The following is a 15,999-nucleotide window of genomic DNA, read 5'->3' on the forward strand; positions in this document are numbered from 1 at the left end:
GCGGTCAAACGCTGTACCTACTAGCAATTGGAGTGTTGCGTACCGGCGGCGGTCCGGTTGTGATTAAAACCCCTATATATAAAAAGTAGCGACACTCTCCTCCTCCGCCTTCCCTCCTCCTCGTTTCTCCTCTCTTTCGCGCTCCTTTTTCGACCGTTGCGCCGCCTACACCGCTTGAAACACGTGCACTTGTTTATCTTTCGCCGCTGATCAGATTCGACGATCGCCGACTGTGTTCGCCGCTATCGTTGTGCTCCTTGCCAGTCGGTATACGCTTCTCGGGCGAAAATGGTGATGGAGCGTGATCGTAAACAAACGCAGCCAGCGCCCGGGGGCTCGATGGTCCACGTGATGCCATTAGGCCAATACAGACGCGGCGTCGGCCTCGGACAGGGTGTGCGAGGAGGCGGCGACATTCTTCAAAGCGTGACGCTACTTTTTATATATAGGGGCTTTAGTTGTGATAGCTTCGTGACGTCACCCTCGTCGCTCTCGATTGGTTCTTCATCTCGCGGCACGCGGCATTTGCCGCAGAAATGGGTCTAGAACCCATTTCGCGCGGCACGCCGTAAAACCCCCGATTCCTGCCGCTTTTGCCGCGCGCGGCATGACGCGTTGCCGCGCGTTTTTGCCGCTAGCATGGCCGTACCCTTAGGCCACTCCCTTAAGTTTTGTTTTCTGCTGTTATCGGGAAGCGAGCGTTTGCCGGCATGGCAGTTCGTTGACCGGACTGGGCCTCCGCTGCAGCATGAAGGGGTCTCTCCTAAGCTTTTGCTCTATGGCGGTGTCGGAGCAATGCCGGTCGGAGGCGCCGCCGCGTTATTTGGCGCGCTGCTGAGAGCATTGTCGATCCGCGGTATGTTCGAATTAACCGTCGCAAATGCTTTCGCGTTCGAATTACCGAGCGTTTTCGCCCATTGAAATACACATAACTTTGACGGGACCTGAGCGTCACTTCGAATAAACCAGCAGTTCGAATTAAGCGTGTTCGAATTAACGAGATTCGACTGTAATGGCTTCAAAAACATAGCAAACATTAAGTGCAGCTACACCTTGAATGGAGTCAATGTAGTTGATTTTTGAGCCATTTATTGGTGACAGACCGTGCACAAGCGTGTATGTATGTTACGGAGGTTATTTGTACCTTCTCCCATTTATTGTGCTTCGTCAGGGGTCACAGGGACACTCCGCCAACATTATCAATGAGATTGCAGCCGGCCTTGAACGGCGGATGATAAGAGTGGCATAGAATGAAGCCGCTACAAGCTTGCAGTCTTGTCACTTTTTGGTGATATTGCAGCTGTTCAAGAAGTATGGAAACCTCTGGGTAGTGACTTTTTTGCGACGCTTTTGCAGACTATTGAGTACGAAGTTTCTGGCTAAATGCCTTCGGCGAACACTGAATTACAGGCAGCAAGCGTCATTTGTTGGTTAGAGCAGGAACACTGGACGAGGAAGATGTTTGGCATGCGACTCACTGTATTTTGAAAGCAAAGTCAGAGGAGACAGGCCAAGGTAAGATACGTATCTAGCTGCAGTGATGTCACACATGTGATGTAAAGCAAATGAAATGTGCACCTGTGGTTCACATATGAGGAGAGCTGTCTATACAAATTAAAAAAGAAGCCATAGGTGGCTTGGGGTGAAGCCCACTTCCAGTTTCCTGCCTGCGTTTTTTTCCCCTATTGCAGAAAAAAATTTCCGTAACTTTTTTTTTTTTTTTATAATGCTTATTCTTGATGTATTTTGCACATTTAGATAGAAAATAAACATTTTTTCTGGGTGTTTATATGTCTCGTCCTTAAAGAGCTAACCGATATTTCAAGATACCAGAGTTAGAGTTAACAAATGTTTACTGTACAACTCCATAAGAAGCAAGAAGCATGCTTGTGTAAGTGCTGTTTGTAAATGTTGTTTGTAGCATCTCTCTTATGACGTGTTTCATTTATCAGAATTCAGATTTGTTTTTGAATTGGAAGCAAATATAAATCACGCTTCACTCAAGGTGAAGCTATAATTGTAAATCTTGTTTAGTTGTGTACAAAATTTCCGGCTAAAATACAGTGCAAATTTGCTCTGCTTTCTTTGATTTCAATCACTGTTGACAATTTCAAAAATGTTGATCTATACCTTCAGGGCACTGTCTTTTGGTCAAGGCGCCTCCTCACACCTGCTAACAACTTGCACAGAAGTGAAACTGATTGTATGGGACATCATCTGCCTTTCAGGTGGGCTGCTTCACATTTGCACTTTTCCAGATTGTTTGTTTGTGATGTTTTGACTACTGGCTCGAGCAAGATTTTTTAAAATACTACACCTTTCATAGTTGTGCCTAAACTCATCACATGTCGGCTAAAGGGTAAATGAAAATAAGAACAAACTAATTACTAGTATATAGTTAAGTATCTATTTCTCATCTTCAAATAGGGTAGCCTTGTGCAGAATAGCCAAATTATGATTATCCCCTGCACAAGCTGTCCGGTATGTGGCATGGCACTTTTCACTGATTGTTTTAGAGGAGCTGTCTTGCGGAGTAAATCAGAGTGATTTGTCTCAAATCATATTGATTCGGAACAACCAGTGGAAAATACAAACAAGCTTCGAACCAACCAGTGAAAAATGATTCTGCCGTGGAGCAAAGAAATGTCATCCAGATTGGCCACTGGAACTCACATGTACCCATTGTTTTGTGCAGTTCTGTGGGAACTTGACTGCACAGTTACCTGCCTGGTAGCAGACATCTCTACTGACATGATGGCAGCTTTCTGCGGCAACAACTCAAGTAAGCTGCACCCCACACAGCAGAGTGCGTAGTACCATACAGTCAACAACCGATTTTTTGGACATGCCTGATAATTTGGACTGCTTTACGGCACCACCACATAAAGCCAATGTACATACTATAAGAATGTCTGAAATTCCGGACTCTGAAACCCTTTGCCGTTCAATTTTTAGGACTTTTTGCCATGAGTGCAAGTCTAAAATGGAATTAATTAAAGCAACCACTGCCGCCATTTTGATTATCTCGCAGCCTCGAACCATCGCTCTCGCACACCGATCCACTGGCAGCCGTAGTTTTCTGCTGTTGTTAGGCCTAGCTGCTTTAACATTTGCTGCCAAGCTTCCTGCACTTATGTGCTGTGTTTTTCACCTAAAGGGTTCGCCACTGTCGGCAGTGCCGCCAACTCCACCTTCGTCACCCTCACGTTGGCGTTGAAGCATGGCGCTGAGGCGTGGAAAGCACAGACAGCAAGGGTCTAAAGCATTGCATAATGCCAGTTCCCGAAAGTCAGCTTCACCGCAATACAGCGGTGTTTCGTGGTCAAGCATATCAACGAGTGCCAAGGGGCCACTGTTGCAGAACATTTATTTTTTATTTATTCAATTTATTTAATACTGCAGGCCCAAATGGGGCCCAAGCAGGAGGGGCAGAATACATAAATATTTACATATACACGTATGTATATACATACACACATGAAAAATAAATACAAAAGCAATGCAACAAATGCAGTGATCAGAAAAAGAAATGAAAGCGACGACCAAATAAGATTAATAGAAGGTACACTGAAGGAATACAACTTAACAAACATTAGATCAGTATCACACTGAGTTTAAGGCATCAGGAACAAAAGTAATACGCATATATGAGCACTTGCAGCCATTCTCGCGAGAGGGGAAAAAAACAAAATCGACAAATACCAGAAGTTGATGAACGAGCGACCATTGCAAAATGCGGAAAATAATAGAATAAGGAAGATGTGGAATATATCAAACAAAATTCACGTGTAAAAGAAAAAGAAAACAGTAACAAGGCTTGCCAACATAGCAATACTGTTAACATTAAAGACACATGCGTTCAATAGAATCGGTGCTTATCAATTGTGATAATGGTAGGCTGTTCCAATCTGTTACAGTGCGTGGGAAGAAGGAAAACTTAAAGAGGTTAGTTCGGGTGTTATAAGGTGTTAAAGAATCAGCGTGACAATGCCGTGTTCGACGCGCTGTAAGTGGTTGAACATAAGCCTGTGGGTGGATGGACAAACAGTTGTTTTTAAGCAAAAAAAGAAGTTTCAGTCTTTGTATTTTCCTACGTAGCTGTAGCGTTTGGATATTATGTTGATTCATTAGGCTAGTAGGAGAGTCACTTGGTCTATATTTAGAGAAAATAAACCTGACAGCTTTACGTTGGATCATCTCTAAAGCGTTAATGTTAACTTTCTTATAGGGATCCCACACAATGCATGCATATTCAAGTTTTAGTCGGATGAGTGAAGTGTAAGCCAGTAATCTAGTACCAGAGGGTACTAGATTGTGCTTTAGTTTGTGCCTGAGGAGACAAAGTTTTCTGAAAACCGAGTTACATACGTTAGAAATGTGGCTATTCCAGCTGAGGTCACTGGTTATTGTTATTCCAAGATACTTATATTGGCTGACCAAAGTTCAGAGCCGAGGTTATAGACAAACGACATTTTATTTATTTTTTTTTTTGTCATGGACATGTAAACAGTTTTTTCTCTGTTCAATTCCATGCCGCAACGACTGCACCAGGAAAGAATGTTTTGAAGGTCAGAGTTAAGCATTAATTGATCTTCGTGGCAAGTAACCTCGTTAAACAACACACAATCGTCAGCGAATAGTCTAACTTGAACAGGATGAGAAATTTCGTTAGTGATGTCGTTTATGTATATTAGAAATAGTAAAGGTCCTAGCACACTACCTTGAGGTACTCCAGAGGTTACTGAAAGTTCGTTGGAAGAGTAGTTATCAGTTGAAACAAACTGCTTGCGATTAGACAGATAAGCCGCCACCCAGTTGGTAATATAGGCTGGAAGCTCTATCGACTGTAGTTTTTCTACAAGTTTAATGTGAGGAACAAGGTCAAACACTTTCTTAAAGTCTAAAAATATTACGTCAATTTGGCTTGACTTGTGAAAAGCACTTGCAAAGTAGTGAATAATTGTGGTTAATTGTGTCACAGTAGAGAAACCCTTCTGGAAACCATGCTGATGAGGAGACAGTACGTTGTTGTCGCTTAGGAATATGGTTATTTCATTAGCTATAATATGTTCGATTAACTTGCAACATGATGAAGTTAATGATATCGGACGGTAACTGGTTACTAGGGTTTTGTCGCCTTTTTTTGGTACGGGAACGACACGTGCAGTTAGCCAGTCTGTAGGAAGATTAGCCGAAGATAACGAGGAATGAAAGATAACAACAAGAAAAGGGGCTAACGCTTCAGCATACCTGCGCAGAAAAGCGTTCGGTATGTTGTCTGGTCCTGGAGATGATTTAGCTTTGAGGTTCAGCGACATCGACACTACCCCTGGGTGCGAAACAATATCAGAGGTCGACTTACATTGCATGCGGTTAAGGTTTATACCACCATCGAAATTTGAAAAAACACTCTGAAAATAATTATTGAAGTTCTCCGCGATACGCTGTTTTTCGACAACGACATGGCCCTCGTGTACAATTTGGTCAATTGACTTGGTTTTTGAGCTTAGAAAAGCCCAAAATTTTTGGGGTGCCGTTCGAATAAAATTTGGCAATGTATGGTGAAAATACCAGCGCTTAGCTTGCCGTACTTCTTGGTTCAGTTTATTTTGAATTTCGTGAATTGAAGCACGTGAGGCGCATCGTCGTTTTAAGCGCTTAACTTTTCTTTTAAGGTGCAAGATCTTTCTCGTTATCCAGGAAGTAGTCTTGGAAGTTTTTTTGGTTTTATTGGGAATAAAGTTGCTAAGGCAGTGAGTGATAATTTCTTTAAATTTATCCCAAAGCACAGTAGCATTGTTACCGTGAAAGTTATCAAGGCATTGTTCAAGATAATCCAAGACACTTTCGTCTCTGGCACGAGAAAAATCGTTAACAGTGGTTGTTTTACATTTTGTTGTATTAATCACTTCCAAAGAACAAGAAAAATATACCAGACTATGATCAGAAATTCCAGGTTCAACCGAAACAAAGTTTTCTAATAACAAGTTTTCTAATGAACGACTTACAAAAAGGAGGTCAAGTATTATTGCTAAAATGTTGCTAAAATTGATAAAATGTGTTCTTAATTATACATGCCTGCACCCGCCGTCTCCTGTCACAGTACAAGCACCGAGATGCCTCAAGTGTTGCATGATGCGGGTTAGTGAGGTTCGCCTCAATACAGCTGTGCTACGCAGTATAGCATATGCAGTGTATTGCAGTGAAGCATACCAAGAGTGCAAAGGGGCCACTGTCACAAGACAAAAAATGTGTTTCTTAATTATACACGCGTGCGCGTGCTATCTCCTGTCACAGTACAAGCATCGAGACGCCTAATAATTGTACTGGCAGGCCTTTAAAGCTATTTAGGACTTGGCTGTGGCTATTTGAGCTCTTGAGGGTGGTTAAAAGCATGCATTAAATTTTTTCTGATACCTAAGGAGTCCGAAAAATCGTACGTTGACTGTTTACATAAGTCTAACACGACTTTTTTTCTGAGAAATTGGATCCAGAAATTGTCTGCACGTAACAATCGGATATGAAACCAAAACTATGTTTGCGGCGAGTTTACCGTCAGATGCAGCGTCGTCATCACAAGATGGCAAGAGAGCACGTTTTCGTGAAGGTTGCTGTGGGTTTTGTGCTCAACTACAATCTGGAGCTGTATTCTCAATCAATCATTCTTGGAGATACCATCACTTTCGTGAGATTTCGCATGACCTGGCCTTGTATGTGTCAGAAGATACAGCTGCTAGCGTTTCTGGTGCTGTGCCAAGCTTCCTGTATGTGCACAGTTCCAGAAATGTTGTCAGCCGCATACTTCGACAAGTCCGATGCAGAGTCACATACTAGCTCTTAAAAACGGTAGTAGTATCTCTCAAGAAAACCGCCCCTGTGTGCATCTATCTGTGACCAAGGAAGTGCAAATGGTGACAATAATGTGCCACTTTCATTATGAAAGTTCATTAAAAAATTCCTTTCTGTGAAGGTAAATTCAGCATGTTTCATTTTTTCAGCATAGGAGGCATACTATATTGATTTTTTTACAAATCGGGGTCATGTTACATTCAGATGCACTTTTGTTTTCTTGCTTTAAATCTGTGAAAATTGGGTGCTCATTAGATTTTGGAGTGCGAGAGAATCACGTAAATATGGTGATTCTTCAGCTGCCTGCAGAGAGTAGTTGGTCTAATTCTTACTCTTTGTCTTTCTCTGTGCCACGTTCACAGTGCTTCTGTTCGAGCCAAGGATCAAGGACTCTGTACAGACCAGTGATATCCCTGCTGAATGCCAGCCAGTCAGAGCAGCCACGTTTCTGCCGAATAACTCGGCCAGCTCGTGTGGTGATGCTCTGCAGCGACTCTGCTTCCTCAGCAGAGAGCAGGTGTGTTTACTGAAATAACAGTATGTCGTAGCTAGGAAAGGATTGTGCTCAAAAGCAGTGGCAAAAGTAATCTGGAAACACTTTGTATACGAGAATGCTTTCCAGCACTGCATGATAAACCTATATAATATACTAGGGTTGTCTGTAAAAGCTGTAGGGATTGGTTGAATGCTGTCACCATCAATTGCATTGAGGCATGTTTGAATTATTTTTCTACATTTTTGTTACAGGAACTCTACTCTTGGGTAAAGGATGCCAAGGAAAAGGAAACTGTTAAGGGACATCAGGTACTTACTTTTCTTGTGGCTAAATTTAGTAGATGCATTGATTACCTACATACATAATATTTAGTGGTATATCTGGATTATATCTTGGTTACTAAACCCTATCGATTGTTCTTAGATGACATTTTAAGTACACCTCGAAATAATGAAATCACTAAAATTGGCAATTTGCTTCCTTAAATCGAAATTTCATTGTAATAAAATTTGACCTTTTATACAAATAAATACAGTTGTCGATGGATTTTTCTTACACAGAAGATGCCACAAAGTTTTCAGAATTTCAGGGCAATCGGAAAAAGCAAACTTGAATGAGAAAAAAAATTAATTTATGAGTCAGCGATGAAGGTATGCCTTCATGCCATGTCGACAATATCTTCACATTGGCGGTACGATGCGAAGCCAGCATCAATTTAACGTCCACTCCACCCCTGTGGCTGATAGTGTCGTCCGCGGTGGTCCGATGATATCATGAAAAGCCCCCGCAGCGGGAAGTGAATGCTTAATCTGCCTCTTGCTTCAGCGCATCTCCAAAACTCGAAATTACGCAACCTCCAGTAACAAATGAGCAGGATGACGGCGCGCGCACATGACGCCATGCCATCTCAGCACGTCCACTCTTTCCATACATGGCAGATTACCTCTAAAACAGGATTAGGATTGTTGCTGGGTCCTGCTGCATAGAGATGTTAAAACTGAAATCTCTACACATAAAACTGTGATTGAAATGACCTACCATAGCAAGTTCAGGTTTCTCTTGCATACGCATCCACTGACATTCGTGCTCTTGCTCTTCGATTGCCAGATGAGGATGTAATTGTTGCCTCAAAACTATCCCCTGCACACCTTTAATTCCTTTCTGCTCTTTTCTCCTCGTCATTAAACATGACACCCAAGAGGCTTCATACAAGATGACATAAACTAGTGCAAACATCAAGTATAGCTTCCAAATTTTGTCACACATCTGAGGCACCTATGGCATACAAGGAGCTTCGTACAAAGGTTTTTGCAAACAAGTGCCAGAACTAAGTATAAGCACTAAGCATTATCGCAAGTGAAATGCACGTTAAATCATTGATCTTAACATATTTTCCTTCTCTCCCTTTCAGTCAGTAAAACTTGAGTCACTGGTGCCTCCCACGCCATTCGGCGCTCTGGTGGCTCAAGAGAGTCGATCAGCTGTGGCAACTGAGGCCCCCGAGCAGCACAGGCTGGGACTCTCTGGCTTCCAGGAAGTGCACCAGGTGTGTAGTAGGCTTGAGCTCATATGTTGGCATGCACCTCGTGAGCCAAATTCACTAACCTAATGTTTTACTATATGATCTATTCTTTTCTCCCTTGATGTTTATCTTCTCTTGAAGCAATCTGGCTTACACAGATGGCATCCCCTGGGCAGGTTGCATGTTCATTTGATGTCAGAAAACTGTATTTCATTCGTGTCTGTTGTAGGAGCCCTTAACCACCATTGCTTCTTGATGATCTATGTGTAGGAGTTGTGGTTTAGATTTCACACATAGGATAACTAAACTGAGAGGAAATGGTTATTTGGCATAATCACTGCATTTGTTTTGCCACAGCTTCTGGATGTGGCTTCTCACGCGTTGCCCCCAATGACAAGTCTCTACGAAAACTTGCTGTCTGCATTCCTCAGCAAAAAGGAACAAGGGAAGAGGTAACTGAATCTTAAGTTTCTTTTCCTCGGGTGCATGTATAATGAAAATATTGATGCTTCTAGGAACTCTGGAAGGGCATAAAACCGGAATCATCCATTTGCTTTCATATTTCTATTGCTATACCTCCACATGCAGTGTACTGTAGCCATGTTACGTAACATCCATAGGAACTGCATGTCTATCTTGAAGTGTGCTTGTTATGTACTTTTGCTATAGCTAGGGTTCAGTGTCTTCGGCTTGAACTGGAAAGGGCACAAAGAATTTTTCTCTGGAATTTGCTTTTAACTAAAAAGAATCATTGAAAGCAAATTTACTGGCAAGCTGAAACACTGATCGGCGTGCAGCTGCGAGCATGTGCATGCACTTTGATACAAGGAGCCTGGTGAGATCAAGGTCAAGCTGCATTGTCATATTGTTGTGCCCTTGCTAGACTGCTTTTCAAAAACTTTGTTCTTCTGTGTATTGGATGCAACAGCATTTAAGAACAGAATCATCAGTAGTACATCACATTTCAGCTCCTTAAAATTGGTGAACCAGATAGTAGGTATTCAATGAAAAAAACCTGGCATGCTTGATGCAAAAATTTGTGCCTGAGAAAAAATTAATATAACCTCATCTAAACAGAAAATAAAAACCGAAAATGCTGATCACTACTTACAGCTAGGGTAAATATGGGCAAATGCCTGATGACATGGCAATCTGTTTCAAAACTTTACTGATACCAGTGAGCGTGAGAGCACTCTGCCTTTTACTATGCAGTTGTTTGATCATTCTCAACGTTATACTAATACAATTGTGGCATAAACTATGGGTAATGCAACTATGGCAATGAAGAATGTTTTTAACATGACGACACGTAGTCTACTGCAACCTGTAGAGTTGCAGTAGATTGCAGCGGGCATATTCTCCCATTGAAGTGATCTGGAAAGCAAAAATTGCTGTTTAAGCAGAAAATTACATTTGAGACTGAGGTATTCAACTATTTTGTGCTTATTTTTGCAGGTTTGGAGCAAGACGTAATGGAGGAACTGCTTCTGATGATGATGCCATGAGCCAAGATGAGTCTGACTCAGATGCAGACATGGATGTTGATCAAGAGCCTGAAGAGCGCAAAGCTGTAGATGCAGACAAGGTGTCACCTACACATGAGAGCTTACTAGGCAGCATTAAACTGGCTAAAGTGAAGCACTTCACCTGGTTGACTGAAGAGAGCTAGCACTACATAAGACATAACAAATCATCTCTAGGTTTTCACATATCATTATTTGTCTATTAAAGTGTATTTATAATTTCTATGCTGTGGTTGCTGCATTGTTTTTTGCATCATGTGGTTTCCCTATCTGTGAACATTGTTTGGCAAACTGCCTCGAGTTCATAGGCACAAGCCATATTGCATGCATGCTATATGGCTTGCATGCAAGCAGAGTGAATGGGCTGTATATACTGGATGTTTTCAGCATGCATACATTCCATAATCCAAAGATTGAGGCACCGTACCATTTCACTGTTGTGCAGTACTAATCTTTGTTGAAGCACAATGTAAAATATGTATTTGGGGTACAATGAATCATCAGCAAGAAGTTTGCATTGTCAGTGGTAGTGGGTCACTCAGAAAAGCTTTTATGACGACAGCTGTTTGGCCCCCTGCTTCAATCTGGTGGATCCAAAGTTGGCAACATCTTTTCTAATCCATTTAATGTGTACAGGTGATCTCCTGGAAACAGATGGGCAAAGAATTTTCTGTAGCAGATACAGTTAAACCTGCTTAATAACGAACCTCCATATAACGAATTCCTGGATATAACGAAGTTTTTATATTCCCCGCCGTTACTCCATAGAAGCACATGTATTTGAGACCTCTACATAACAAAGTGGCAGCGGGAGACCCCCTCGAAATAACGAATTTTTCCCAGCTGACAACCTAGAGATTTCGCCCCAAATTTTGTCAGTTTTGCGCGAGCAGCAACCGGAAGCACCTTCTCCGCCGCGATGGAATGCAAAGCGGTGGCGTCGCGCTTGGCGCGCCCGAATTCACTGCGACTGTGAGGCGAGAGCGAGCGCACGTGGGCGAGCGTGCGCGAGGCGGGCCGGCATCCCTCGACCCGGCGATCTTGCCGCCGCGGGCGTGACCTTTCCCCCTCCCTTCATTCAAACCTGATCCCGCCGCTTGCTGCAGCTGGCCTAGCCCGTCAAGCCGGCACTCTCCTTTTCCTGTTGATGCTGCCGAAGAAAAAAAAATGTCGCAGTTTCGCCCAAAGGGCAAAGCAATGAATGCGATAGCAACACAGCAATGTCATACGAAGGTGAGCGGCTTTGGTAGCAATATGAATTGTAGTAAACATGAGCTGATTAAGTAAGCAGGTGTGCTGCGGCGTAAGTAGACCGACATGAAGAGAGACTCGATGACCACGAGAAGGCGCGTGTGAAACGGTGGTGTTGATGAGAAGCGCTTCCCGGGGGCAGCGCGTGCGAGAGGGATACACCTGTAGCGCTGCACTGCCTATCCGGGCAGCATTGCATGTGTAGCGTGCGTTGGAAAATGGCCCGACTATTACTAACTGAATGAACAAGCGTGGTGTGAGCGCGCACAAACAAACGTGAATAGATCACATTGAATGACTGCAGACAACGACTGTCAAAACGCTGGCAGCAAGCGCATACGCCGCAGCGGGCGAAGGTACGTGCGGTCTATCGCTTCAACGGAAGCTGAGCGGCGAATGCACAGCGCATACAAAGGTCAGAGCCGTGTGGAGATAAGAGACGGCGCGGGCGAGCGACGAGCGCGGTTGTTGGCAGAGTAGAAGTGCGCCCCCCCCCCCGCTCCCTCCGGCGCTGGCTTCCCGCCTCCTTGCTTGCGCGTGGGAGATTGAGTGCGTTCGCTCTCCGTGATAGCGCGCGTCCCCGCACGCTTCTGCTCGGGCATACGGCGCGGGGCGAAGATTTTATCTATACGGAACCTCACGGCGACGCCGACGGCAAAAATCCGGTTGAAGTGTCCATATAATTGCTATCGCAATAAAACGTTTTTTTTAATCTTTTCAACGCGCTGGCAGCGCCACTTTTTTATTTACTGCGCAAGTCTGCGCTTCACTTCACTAACCTGACACTAGGTGACACTATACGCCGCTACGACGTTTTACTACGACGCCATCGTGTCGCTCGCTCTTCGTTTCCGACGACGCGCGCTTGTGCGAAACGACACGCGTCCACGCATCCAGTACCTGGTGTGACATTCCAAGGATGAGTGCTTTGACGAAGACACCCAAGATATTGACCTTGTGTGCAGTTCGCTTTGAAGATAAGGCCGCGCGCGCACACACTTTCTCCCACATCGCATATCGCTTTCAAGGTACGGCGGCCGCCGCCGAAATAAACGCCTCCCTTTCTCTCCTCTCCCGCCGTGCCTAGCGCGGAAGCGCGCTTCCGCCCCCCCCCCCCCCCTTCACCCTCGCGCGCGCGAGATTGAGTCGGCTCAAGGTCGATTCTACCTTGGTCGGCTGACCCCCACAAGCTTTGACTCGCACACACAGCGTACGGCGCGCGGCGACGATGTTGCCGTGTTTGGACTTTACAGGGAACCTCAAAGCGACGTCCGCGGTGACGGCACAAATGCGCTTCGCAATAAAATGTGCTTCTGCGCGGTTACTACTGCGACGGCGACAGCGAATTCGTACCCCCTACCGGCAGCTACTCCGCGTTACCGGGAACTTATCTAGAAGGCCATGCTTTTGTGCGCGGCTATCGGCAAAGTTGTATGAGCAGGAAATACGTCATGGTGGCCATGTTGTAAGTTCACTATCGCTGGCGACTGTCGTCCGGGCGTCGCAACTCCAGAATCGAACGTCTGCGCACATGAGATTTTTACGATTTTGTGCCTGTGCGTGTGGAACAAGAAAAATAATACGAAGTAACAGTTTGGTGGGCAATGAGTGACTACGGCTTAAGCGATCAGCCAATACATGGGGTTCAATGGGGGCTGGGTGGGGGAATCTTCGCGACCACGTTTAAACCGCAATTACGCATTAAGCGGGTACGTATTAACGAGGTTTGACTGTACTATCCTTGCTTCGTATAGCTGTCTGCTAATTTGCTGTCGCAATCGATGCCTCGGCTTTCGGGCGAAACTGGGACTTTTTTGTTTATCGCAACTTCAGTGTATTGGGAGTAAATGTTGAGCGATAGTGCGCACATACCGTAAGCGTTCCTTTTTCGAATTTTCGTTTCGAACCTGCATATAACAAAATCCTCTTTATAACGAAGTTTTTGGGGAATTTGTCAATTTCGTTATATCCAGGTTTAACTGTAATACCATTCTCACATCAGCTGGGTTGCTCAATTGGTGGATGTTATTTGTATGAAAATTTTCAATACATTAGCTACTCGGCAATATTTATTTATTGGCCTTGTAATTAATTTCGGGGCACATGTCATAATTGCTAAATAAAACCAGGTCGTAATGGAGCCGTATCCATTTAGCAGAAATACTGTGCTCGATACCAGTTTCGAGAAATATGCATTCCAAGTCTAGGCGAAATGCATTGATGTTCTGGTTAATGCTTATCAGAGTTTCATTTTTCCAACGATATGTTTTAACTGGATTGTCAATGCATTTCAACCACTGAACGTGAGAACAAACCTCTCGAAACTGGTGCTAAGGATAAGGTTCCTGCTAAATGGGTATGACTTCATTACTCCTTAGCTTCAACAAAATATATGGGAGCAGCCAATCTCTCGATTTGTGAAAGGTAGATTTGGTGGAGGAATGAGATTTTTGTGCGAAGTACATTTTCTTTGCCTGCATATTTAGCCCCCATGGTTTTCATGGTGTGTTCGGTTGTGGTACAGCATGGTTTTTCATATAATGTACAGGTAGAAGGTCTAATTTGCAGTTCGAGTATTCGGGGGGGGGGGGGGGGGGGGGTTGCGCTTACCGCTGCTCGCCGCGTCGGAGTCAATCGGAATGTCGGTAGAAATATAATGGAACGTTCCTCCAAACAAGTAGAGTCGTTTTAAGCAGGCGAACGACATATATTCATCGAAATAAAGCACTTCTGCCGCACGTGCCCATAAAAGCGCCAGCAATGCGAGCGAAAAAGTGGCCCCCAGAACAGGTGCTGCCCCTTGCGGCAGCGGCGTGTGTAGAGTCGTGGCCGCGCCTCGCGCCGCCGTCGGATCACCTTCCTTTTTACACCGTGGTCACGACCTACTGGTTACGGTTCTGTTAGTTCATAAGGCATTTTTGGTTAGCAGCGCGACGATCTACATGGAAACGAGAGAGAAGGGATAGGAAAGAGCGCTGACTTACAACAATCTTATTGCGCACATAACCAAGGTTTAAATACCACGCTAAGGCACAATAGAAAGAACAGAAAGGTGGCACGTATTCAGGACTCGGCTTCCAACAAACAATATGCAAATCATGTGGTTAAATATTGCACTTCTTTATCGCACAATGACAATGAAGGGGCACTGACACAGCGCTCCCCAGATTTGTGAATTTCAAGCGCTTCAATGATTTCTCTAGTATGTTTGTTGCATTGTTTGTTGCATTAGTAGTGCATTGTTAGTGCATTGCATTGTTTGTTGCATTAGAGTGCATTGTTAGTGCATTGCATTAGTTGCATTAGTAGTGGATTGTTTGTTGCTTAGTAGAACAATTGTTGGTATGTTTGTTGCATTGACAAGTTTGGCAGCGTAGCCTTCCAGAACGCCACTGGTATCACCATAGGGGGATTTCTGGAGCTTTTAGATACGTTACTTGAAGTCGACGTTCGCCACTTGGAACGGGAAGACGTACCTACAAAGGGATGGAGTTTGCATCGGTTCATGCATAGCGCCCGTGCTGAGTGACATCTTGCTAGCCACTCATGGCCGTGCACTTTCCAAACGCCTTCCGTCTTTCGTGGAAAAAGTTTTTAGGTTTGTAGATGATTTTTTAGTTCTTTTAGATACTGACGCCGACACTGTCGAAACTAGCTGCCGTGATGCCTTATCATTGTTTGAAGAATGTCTTCACCCATTTGTTTTAACCCATGAACTGCCTGTTGCCGACTCGATTAGGTTTTTAGATCTTAGACTCAGTTTTAGGAACAACCAGCTATGCTGGATGTATGAACTCAGAGCTAGCAAAGCTCTTTTACCTTTTAGCTCAGCGCATTCTAAGCTCATCAAGCGGGGAATCGTTAGCCTATGCTTTACCAATTCCCTTTCAAAGTCATGTCACCACTTAATGGAAACCAGTTTCGGGAAACAGACCCGGAGACTTGAGCAATCGGGCTACCCGGGCAGTCTGCTGACGTCAGTAGCCGGAAGCTTGCAAAAGCAAGAAAAAGCTAGTCACCCCGATTCTGCCACTCTCAGGAACAGAGTCACCGTCATCCCTTATATTCACACCTTGTCCCATAAGAAAGTTGGCCGGCGTGCTGGCGTCGATGTTGTGTTTTCGGCACCACAAAAGTTGTCACGCTTATGCAGGCAGGTCAACTGCTATCCCAAGGAAAAAAACTGCTGCAGAACTAACCATCATAACCGCTTTGTCACGTGTGCTGTAGGTGTTGTTTACAACATTCCCCTTTCCTGCGGCCGCGAATACATTGGTCAGACGGGACGCTGTCTCAATGAACGATTAAAGGAGCACAATGATCATGTTTTCAACTCCGTTTCTGGTCATCTCGGTATT

General features: G+C 44.3%; 1 protein-coding gene across 1 annotated transcript in view; it reads left to right on the forward strand.

Annotated features, from left to right (window-relative positions):
* The window catches only part of LOC119442937 (WD repeat-containing protein 75-like), a 58,455-nt gene extending 47,840 nt beyond the window's left edge, over nt 1-10,615 (forward strand). The window contains exons 13-19 of the mRNA XM_037708013.2: nt 2,137-2,228; nt 2,696-2,782; nt 7,212-7,366; nt 7,597-7,653; nt 8,757-8,891; nt 9,225-9,319; nt 10,323-10,615. Coding sequence (XP_037563941.1) covers nt 2,137-2,228; nt 2,696-2,782; nt 7,212-7,366; nt 7,597-7,653; nt 8,757-8,891; nt 9,225-9,319; nt 10,323-10,536 — 835 coding nt within the window. The 3' untranslated portion in view covers nt 10,537-10,615. The remainder of the gene's footprint in view (nt 1-2,136; nt 2,229-2,695; nt 2,783-7,211; nt 7,367-7,596; nt 7,654-8,756; nt 8,892-9,224; nt 9,320-10,322) is intronic.
* Nucleotides 10,616-15,999: the final 5,384 nt, after the last annotated feature.

Source organism: Dermacentor silvarum, chromosome 2, assembly GCF_013339745.2.
Source record: "Dermacentor silvarum isolate Dsil-2018 chromosome 2, BIME_Dsil_1.4, whole genome shotgun sequence".
NCBI lineage: Eukaryota > Metazoa > Arthropoda > Arachnida > Ixodida > Ixodidae > Dermacentor > Dermacentor silvarum.